Source organism: Odontomachus brunneus, unplaced genomic scaffold, assembly GCF_010583005.1.
Source record: "Odontomachus brunneus isolate Ranch 3 - 2012 unplaced genomic scaffold, Obru_v1 Obru_scaffold_082, whole genome shotgun sequence".
NCBI classification, from domain to species: domain Eukaryota; kingdom Metazoa; phylum Arthropoda; class Insecta; order Hymenoptera; family Formicidae; genus Odontomachus; species Odontomachus brunneus.
In genome coordinates this window covers 152,904-162,815 of record NW_022639532.1, presented here as the reverse complement: position 1 = coordinate 162,815, position 9,912 = coordinate 152,904, and the positions used below count along the sequence as shown (strand labels likewise).

The window sequence follows — 9,912 nt, the reverse complement described above, 5'->3', positions numbered from 1 at the left end:
ATGGTTGATGTGAAAAACGATGAAATTGTCACCGAGAATGGTCCTCAAAAAACCGCAAAGCAACTGCAAAAGGAAGCCAAAAAGTTGGCAAAGCTAGAAAAATTTAAGCAAAAGCAAGAAAAAAAGGAAAGTGAAAAATCGGTGAATGTAAAGGAAAAACCAGAAGTAAGAAATGCACATAAAATTAATAATGTAATCCTCTCTAATTTATTAATATCAAATTTTCTGGCTCTATATTAGAGTTACTGGTTATTCAGTCATCCATATGGAGCCTATTTCTGTTTATTAGAGAGAACTTGCACTGATCTATAATTAGTTTAATTTTTTATACTTCATTCTATGTTACTCTAATACATGCAGCAATAATTAATAAAATTTATATATAATAATAAATGTATACATTTTTAACTACTGTAAAGATTATTATATACATATTTAAGATTTCATTTTATAGTATCATTATAGAGACAATAATTGGTTATTTATAAGCTTTATGTAATTTAATATAATTTGTTTTTACATATATTTTAGAAAAATGATAAGAAAAAAGAGACCACATCAATTGTTTATACTTTGAATACATCACTGGGAGAGAAGAAAGATGTTACATGTCCATTGCCAGATACATATAGTCCACAATATGTAGAAGCTGCATGGTATGCTTGGTGGGAAAAGGAAGGTTTTTTTAAGCCAGAATATGGAGTAAGTAGACACAGCAAATAGCTATTTTTTAATGTTTAGAAAACAAACTATTTAGAAGTTTACACAATTGTAAATATAAGATTAGAATTTACTTAGCTATATATTAAAATCTTATAGGGAAAAGATATATTGGAAGAGAATCCTAAAGGAAAATTAGTAATTATAATGCCACCTCCTAATGTGACTGGTTTCTTGCATCTTGGACATGCTTTAACTAATGCTGTGGAGGATGCTATTGTTAGATGGTATGAATTATATAAATTGCAATGATAATTTTCTAAATACAGTGTAAATTATTTAATTACTTTGTTACTATTTAATCTACTTAGGAATCGCATGAGAGGTCTTACAACACTGTGGAGTCCAGGTTGTGATCATGCAGGTATCGCCACACAAGTGGTTGTAGAGAAAAAGCTTTGGAAGGAAGAAAAGAAATCTCGTCATGACATTGGAAGAGAAGAATTCATTAAAAGAATATGGCAATGGAAACATGAGTAAGCATGAAATTATAAATGAAATATTGCATAATCTATTCAATCGCGATAAAACATGTATATCTTTAACATAATTTTAAGTATTTAATAAAAAAATCTGTGGATTTATTTTTATTTTTTCATTATATTTATATAGATCTATATTAAATACATATTTATTTCATTATTTTGTTATTATTTTCAAGAAAGGGCAACAGGATTTATTCACAATTGAGAAAAATTGGTGGTTCTTGCGATTGGAGCCGCGTTTTTTTTACAATGGATCCTAAATTATGTAAAGCTGTAACAGAAGCATTTGTGCGTTTACACGACGAAGGTATCATTTATCGTAGCAGTCGTTTAGTTAACTGGTCGTGTGCTTTAAAAAGTGCTATATCGGATATTGAAGTAAGTATTATGTAGATTCAAATTAAAAATTTCTTAATTTTCAATATTTAATATGATATTCTAGCAGACATTTATACTTATAGATATTAATGGGAAATTGTGCTTAAAGATGTATATTTTCCAGGTTGACAAGATGGAATTAAGTGGTCGAACTCTACTTTCGATACCAGGTTATAAGAATAAAGTGGAATTTGGTGTTTTGGTATCATTTGCTTATCAGCTCATCGATTCAGATGATAAAATAATAGTAGCAACTACTCGTATTGAAACAATGTTAGGAGATACTGCTGTTGCGGTACATCCAAAGGATAGCAGATATGCGCATTATATCGGAAAATATATTTTACATCCATTTTGCAATAGACGTATACCGATTTTAGCGGATGAATTCGTTGACATGGAGTTTGGCACTGGTAAATACATGACCTTGTAGATAAGTGAAAGGATTGAAAGTAGGGCAATTACAAAACTAGATTGTGAATAATGCAACTATTCTCAGGTGCTGTAAAGATTACACCTGCTCACGATCCTAATGATTATGAAGTAGGAAAAAGACACAACTTACCATTTATAAATATTTTTGATGATGATGGCTGTATTGTTGGAGATTATGAAAAGTTTACGGTATTATACTTTCTATATAACAACGTGTGTTCAATCATATAAATATTAAAATATAAACTGAATGCATTCCTTGTTATAGGGACTGAAAAGATTTGAAGCTAGAGTGGCTATCATTGAAGAATTAACAAAGAGAAACTTATTGATTGACATAAAAGACCATTCAATGGTAATACCCATGTGCAGCCGATCCAAAGATGTTGTTGAACCTCTCGTAAAACCACAATGGTGAGTAAAGTGTGTGCACATGTTGCATCTCGATTTTTTAAAATATATATTTAAATTTAATTTTGTCCCTGTGTACGTTTAGGTATGTCAAATGTGATGAAATGGCTGCTGAAGCTAAGAACGCAGTAACAACGGGTGAATTGAAAATTATTCCGCAGCAATTTGAGAAAACTTGGTACCTCTGGATGGATGGTATCAGAGATTGGTGTATTTCGCGTCAGCTCTGGTGGGGTCATCGCATTCCTGCGTATGCGATTAAATTTGTTAATTCTCGCATAAGCATAAACAAGGTAATTTTCAAGAAATAAAAAATGTTAACAAATAAGAAATGTGAAAAAGATTGTATCGATTTTTTTTCTTTTTATTAAGTAGATTTGCTCGTAATTACTAAAACGTTCATATGTAGACAGGTGAAACGTTTTGGGTGAGTGCACATTCTGAGACCGAAGCCAAAGAGAAAGCGGCTAAAAAATTAGGCGTTGATGTAAGTGAGATAATTGCAGAACAAGATCCTGATGTATTGGACACCTGGTTTTCTTCTGCTCTTCTCCCGTTCTCTAGTTTTGGTTGGCCAGACCAAGTATGTACACTATACAGTATACTGGACATTTCTCTGAGGAACAAAAATAACTTTCATAAAATTAGAAGTAAAAGAAATGCATAGCATAGCTTTAATGTCAAAATATATTTTTCAGACTCCAGAACTAAAAGCGTTCTATCCAGGTACGCTATTAGAAACTGGTCATGACATACTTTTCTTTTGGGTTGCCAGGATGGTTTTCATGGGACAGAAATTATTAGGACAATTGCCTTTCAGGTATGTGTTACATATTTTATGTATTATATCGTATAATTATCATATAATCATACAAACAAGTGAAATGCATCATTTGTTAATTGAAATTCAATTTATGTCTTATAGAGAAGTGTATTTACATGCTATGGTGAGAGATGCACATGGAAGGAAAATGAGTAAATCTTTAGGAAACGTAATAGATCCTATGGATGTCATTAAAGGAATAACATTAGAAGTATACATGATTAGTTTTAGCACTTTTAAGATCCACAATATGTAACATTGTATCAAATCATTCCTTTTCCTTTTCAGGATCTTCAAAAACAATTATTAGATTCGAATTTAGATCCAAAGGAATTGGAACGAGCTCAAGAAGGTCAGAAGCGTGATTATCCGCATGGCATACCCGAATGTGGTACGGATGCTTTGCGATTCACTCTTTGTGCTTATACTACTCAAGGGCGAGATATAAATCTTGACGTGCTTCGTATACAAGGATATAGATTCTTTTGCAACAAGATTTGGAATGCTACCAAATTCGCGCTTACTTATTTTGGATCTCAATTTAAGTATGACGCGAATCATACATCTCATGAACATGATATGAATGATACTGTAAGTTATGATGGGAACATTTTGTTAAAATAATTCGCTTAAAATAATATTTAAAATAATTCGCTTTTGTGACAAAGAATCAAATATTTATTTCAATTTTTTTATATCAGAGACAACATAATAATAATTCAACTAACATTGACATGGAAGGTGCATGGTACAGCAAATGCCATAACTGGGATTTGCATCAACCATCTATTCAAGGGGCAATAAATAATTATTTGGCAGACCATCCGTATCTTGATGGTTACACACCAACACAACTTGATCCTTCGGTTCATCAGTTGTTAAAGGATTCAGATATTAATTTTGTAAATTATCCGCATCTTAAACGTTGGTACGACCATATTGAAACATTCACAGATGTAGAAAGAGCTAAATTTGCGAAAGTGGAAATGTTGAAGAATATTCAAAGGAAAGTTGAAGATACGTTTAAGGTAATATTCTGTTTGTAAAAAAGTACATAATTATAAACATTTATTAAAAATTTACTAGGAAAAGAAACAAAAGTTTCCTTTACATGTACATCTACTATCTCTTTCTCTGTTACAGTTAACTGACTTAGATGAGAAAAATGTACATTTATGGATGTTATCAAGAATTAGTTACGCAGCGAAAATTTGTAACGAAGCACTGACGCAATATGACTTTGCGTTAGCTACTTCTACCTGTCATAATTTATGGTTGTATGAACTATGCGATATTTATTTGGTTAGTATCACAAACTTAGTACACAGTATATTACAAAAATATATATATATATATATATATATATATGTTTGTATACTTGTAAACAATTAATGCTTTTAGGAGTACCTTAAACCAATATTTCAAAGCGAAAATAATGCGACAAAGTTAGCAGCGCAAAAAGTGTTGTTCAAGACAATGGATGTAGCATTGCGTTTACTGAGTCCATTTATGCCGTTTATAACGGAAGAGCTCTATCAACGTTTACCTCGCAAAAAACTGATATATCCAAGTATATGTATTAGTCCATATCCAAACGTCGCCGAGGTAATTATTACAAATTGTTCTATTAAAATATTGATCGCATATCCATAACATATTGAATATACTTTAGTGCCCTTGGCGAAACTACGAAATTGAAGAAGACGTGGAATTTGCGCAGAAGATAATCAAGAATATTAGATCGGCTCGTGCGACTTACAATTTACCTAATAAGACAAAGACCGATGCATTTGTCGTGTGTCGCGATTCAACTTTGAAGAAGAAAGTTAATCAATATAAATCACTTATAGAAACTCTTGCGTATTCTACTCTCAAGATGAAAGAGGCGCCAACAGGATGTGCGATTATCACCGTGACCGACAAGATCCAAGTGCACCTCTTACTTGAGGTAATTATGATGTACCGTGTGTTATGTATGTTCTCAATGATATTCTCATTGTAATCATACGAATTTAATATATTCATGTATTTTACAGGGCTTAATCGATGCTGAAAAAGAATTGGAAAAGTTATGTAAAAAAAGGGAACAGTTGGATGAAATCATACAGAAATTGAAACAAGAATTAAGCATGCCCGATTATGATGTAAAAGTGCCTCCGCCCGTTCGAGAAAATAACAGGGAAAAATTGTCAAGAAGCGAAGGTGAATTAACACGAATAGTTGATGCAATGAAGATTCTACAGGCTATATCTTGCTCCAAGTGATATCTATAGAAAAGTCTCTCTAAATCCATTTTAGATCACAATAAGTTATTTATTAACTCATTTAATATAGAATATATATTCAGTGAAAAGTGAAATTTAGATAGAAATTTTCCAATTATTACTAAGTTGTATCCTTTTCTTGCTCAAAGTTTCCCAACAGTCTGTAAAATACATTGCGAGACACGATATAATAGCGGGATAATAAATATGACAAACATGCTATAAATGAAAAGGATTATTTTTTCGCATTAATTTATTATAAAGCATTGCCGATAAATGTGCAACAGTTATTAAAATTGACATAATCAATATCTAACAATAATCTAAACTATAAAATTGTACGGTATATATATTCATTTCACTTAATTTACGTTCCTTCTCTATCAGCAGTCGCTTCCATTATAGTTTAATAAGTTTCTAAATGGAGTATTTGGTATCTACAAATGTTTATGAAATAATACTCGATTGAGTATTTCATGAGAATTTAGATAAAGCTAAAAAATGTAAAGTAAAATTACATAAATGATTTTTAGATGTATCTTAAAGATTTTAAAAGTGCGACAGTATTACACGATACAGTACTGTTATTTCTATAATTACAGTATGTCTTTATGAGCTGGATATTAATTGTATATATATACCAGCATTAAAATATTTAATTATATCCGAATCTGTAATTTTTAATTTATTTCTTTGAATCCTTTCTTATTACGCTGCTGCTGCCAAATGAAGTTTATGTAATAACATGATAGTTTCACACTGCATAAGTTCCTTAGTAACGTAAACAGACATAGCGTTATGTAGTAAAAATATAAACATTGTATTCTATTGACGAAATATACACAACAAATATTATTAATCTTTAATACAAAGCATATACAGAGAGAGAGAGTATAAAATTTTATAGTGCAAAACAGCATTTCTTCCTTTTTTTTTCTTTTTTGACAAATGATTGTGCGCAAAGTAAAACAATTATCTGCTGATTTCTAAGACGATTTCACAAGGAAACGTTAATGCACATATTCGATGATAATCATATTTGAATGTATAACAAAACAATACTAATAATGTATTTACAAATCATGATATGTATTACTTATACTAAAATTTATTCGAATTTTGTCCAATTATTTTGCGACTTAATGGCAGGTGCATTCAGCGTTAAACTGAATGTATCTAACGTATCAATATTACTAATACTGTTGTCTGGTACACTTCGATTACACGTTGTAGTAGTATTCTTGGTAGACAAATCACCATTGGCTAAACTAAATTTATTAAAATCTATACCATATGCTTGTAATAAATCCATGTCGCCCGCGTTATCGGAGGTTTTCGGTTTATCATTGCTTTTGTGCAATGGTTGGAAATAAGGGTATAATGGATTACTGAGACCTTCACCCATTTCGGGTAAATGTAACGATTGAGTCATTTGTCTTGTGTTTGTAAATTCGGAAGATTTAGATAAAAGTGGGTCGAAATCGTCACTGCTATTTGTCGGATCTAATCGTATTAAATCTGGAACATCGGGAGAATCCTGCAAAAAAGACACACAAATGCTGATAATTTAATGTTAGTCGGTTAATCGAAGCAATATGAGAAGAAAATAGTTTTATTCACAGCATCAAAATGTTAATCTTTGAATTATAATGATCAATATTGTATGTATGAATGCGTCCCTCCAAATATGTACATATGCATCTGTCTTTTGCGCATGATTATTTAACAATTTGATACTGTATTTTCGTGAAACACAAGTTACATAAAATTTTTTACCATAGCCAAAAGTTGCGGACATGAACATGACACCAATATAATAAATTGATAAATAAGAAGCAAATTGTACAGAAAGACAGATTTACCGAGTTAAATTTTTTATCGATAAACAGTTGGCTAGTGAAACTAATTAGATTAATATCGAGTTTTTTTTTTTAGTTTCTAACAAATTTTTTTTAACAAGTTTTAACTTGTTTTAATTTATTAAAGTTAAGTTTTAAATTTATTTTAACAAATTTTTTTTTAATTTAGTTTTTAAAACCCGTGACTGAAAAGCTGACTCGGTGAATCTGAAACGTTTCAAGTACGTTCTGTACGTATTACTTATCTGTATTTTACGAACCCAACAATCACGTGAAAATTGATCAGACTGTTTCATAGACATAAAAGATATAGTGAACGATGATGTTTACCTTAGCATGTGCAGAGCAGGATGTAGTATTGAATGGATGTGGTAATGGATGATGAAATTGCACAGGTATCGAGGGAATTGTAGATTTGAAGAGTGGCGTTTGCAAATAGGTAGGCATGAATACTTTACTCGTGTCAAAAGGGTCGTTCTCATTAACTTCGTGAAGAAAATTTGATGTTTTGAAAGTTTTATCAAAAGGCTCGTTGTCCCATATACTCGTGGTAGAGTCTGTGTTTGTGAGAATGTCTTTGGAATTGAATTTTTCATCTCTTGAAGAAATATTTTCCCCAGGTTTAGCATCCTCATTTTCACAAATACACAATTGCGAATTATCAACAGTTTCCGTTAAATCATTATGTACATGTACTTCGTGCAAAAATCGATTCGGATTAGCGGTTTGATCGTATGACGTGGATGATACGGATAGAAGCGACGTTTTGTCCACTTCTTTCACAGTTTTGTTTGATTTTGTAGTTAATGAATTGAAAGGAAATGTCTTTGCTGCTGCACTTGTATCAGGTGTTGTATTCGATCGTTTAATCGAGTTATCCGAAGGAAGAGGACGAAAGGAAGATAAAATTGGCTTTTTCAAGGAAACTTCGCATGGATTTGTAATGACAATACTAGGTGGAGGGCCGTGCCGTAAATGCCCACTCCATGCAGGTCTCAAGCTGTCTAAACTGCGTACTGGTTTCAACTGAAAGTTGATGCACGACAAATGTTTACTTTCCTCGTATACAAGAAAAAAAAATTAACTGATACGAATCATGAAATATAAATTTTATCAATTAAGAAATAAAAATTATTATCTTTTAATATGGTGATTCATGCATACATAATGACATGTTAATCTACTTATTTAATACTATTATCAACTAGAGATAATATAATGTCATCTAATGGTGCAGAGAGATATATGGTGCATAGTGTAAGATTATGTTAAACTATTAATATTTAGTGAGGAGTTAGTTTTATTTTCTTTTAAGTAGCTCTAGAGTAGCTAAAATATGTCAAGAATGCTGGAGTACATAGGATTTGTAGAAAATTTAGATGGATTGGGGTGATCCAAGTACGAGCATGCAGAATATTCTTATATACTGATAATTTTTTTATCCATACATCTAATATCTCTGGATGAAATTCACAAGCACATGCTGTACAGAACTTTATCTTGCCATAACATATAAGACATCGAAGGGACAAAGTGCACTGCCTGTAAGGACATTGATAGACGACTCACAAAAAGCAACAGAAGTTTGCACAATTAAGACGGTAATAAACGAAAATTTATTTTCGCAAATTTAGCATTTGCAAATTTTGTTTTTATGACGCTAAACAATCTCTTCATAATAAAAAATTGAAAGAGAAGAAAGTTGTATATCCAATTATCAAAAATAAAAAACAATGGTAATTATTTACGTAGATATTTCTATCATTTTTCATATAAGATATTTTCTTTGTGTGAATCGTAGAAAATAGTAGTTTGTAAATTCGGGATATACCAATTTATATTTCATTGATTATATCGTAAAACAAACTTACCGTTCTATCCACGGGCGGTGTATTTGGAAATATCACGTCCCGGAGTTCGTGCATAAGATCTATGTTTATGCGTTCTGGAGGAGATTCAGATTCCTCAGGAGAACTAGGGCTTAACGGTGAGTATTGTTTTCTACTGCAATATACAACACAGATTTCATTTGTATATTATTCTTGAAAATTTTCTGTGTGTTACAATCGAATAATAACAATCGATGTACCTTGTATCAGCAAAATTGCTATTTCGCAAACGCAATTCTTTCCGATAGCTAGTAGTTGCTGACAATCCGTTTGGAGATTTAGGTGGAGAACCAAACCCCATAGGTCTTCTGTCTAACGTGGGTGAACTGGGAGCTGATCGCGGCTGGTGAAATCTCATACTTGTCTCGCTTCTATTAGAGCGACCTGCGCCGATATAAACAATGATTTACAAATCATTATCTGATATTACATATAACAATTATATATTTAAGAATAATGAGAGATATACCTTTCCACTTTAGTCCTTTATATGCCGTTTTCATATCCTTCCCCTTATCTTTGACCTGGATATTGAGTTTTCTATTATACTTGTTTCATTACTATTATTATTAAATTATGATTATATAATGTTATGTTACATAACATATTAGAAAATATTAGAGAAAAAATGAAAAAAAAAAAAAAAAA

The 9,912-nt window shown here is 31.3% G+C and overlaps 2 protein-coding genes across 5 annotated transcripts in view; one reads left to right on the top strand and one right to left on the bottom strand.

Annotated features, from left to right (window-relative positions):
• Positions 1 to 6,186, top strand: LOC116847663 (valine--tRNA ligase). The gene is made up of 18 exons (XM_032822891.1): positions 1 to 165; positions 532 to 702; positions 820 to 947; positions 1,032 to 1,196; positions 1,382 to 1,583; positions 1,708 to 1,996; positions 2,083 to 2,207; positions 2,287 to 2,432; positions 2,515 to 2,722; positions 2,839 to 3,012; positions 3,128 to 3,249; positions 3,355 to 3,463; positions 3,541 to 3,843; positions 3,954 to 4,280; positions 4,396 to 4,554; positions 4,654 to 4,857; positions 4,925 to 5,200; positions 5,289 to 6,186. The coding sequence occupies exons 1-18, from the start codon at positions 1 to 3 to the stop codon at positions 5,514 to 5,516; spliced, it is 3,501 nt and encodes a 1,166-aa protein (XP_032678782.1). The 3' UTR covers positions 5,517 to 6,186.
• The window catches only part of LOC116847664 (DENN domain-containing protein 1A), a 10,247-nt gene continuing 3,131 nt past the window's right edge, over positions 2,797 to 9,912 (bottom strand). The window contains exons 11-15 of one of the 4 annotated variants that reach the window (XM_032822893.1): positions 9,734 to 9,788; positions 9,465 to 9,648; positions 9,247 to 9,379; positions 7,706 to 8,401; positions 5,752 to 7,053 (exon numbers count right to left, since the gene is read on the bottom strand). In XM_032822893.1, coding sequence (XP_032678784.1) covers positions 6,625 to 7,053; positions 7,706 to 8,401; positions 9,247 to 9,379; positions 9,465 to 9,648; positions 9,734 to 9,788 — 1,497 coding nt within the window. In that variant the 3' untranslated portion in view covers positions 5,752 to 6,624. Of the gene's footprint in view, positions 3,046 to 5,751; positions 7,054 to 7,705; positions 8,402 to 9,246; positions 9,380 to 9,464; positions 9,649 to 9,733; positions 9,789 to 9,912 lie in introns of those variants that run through there. The other 3 variants (XM_032822892.1, XM_032822896.1, XM_032822894.1) reach the window with 3 other exon arrangements.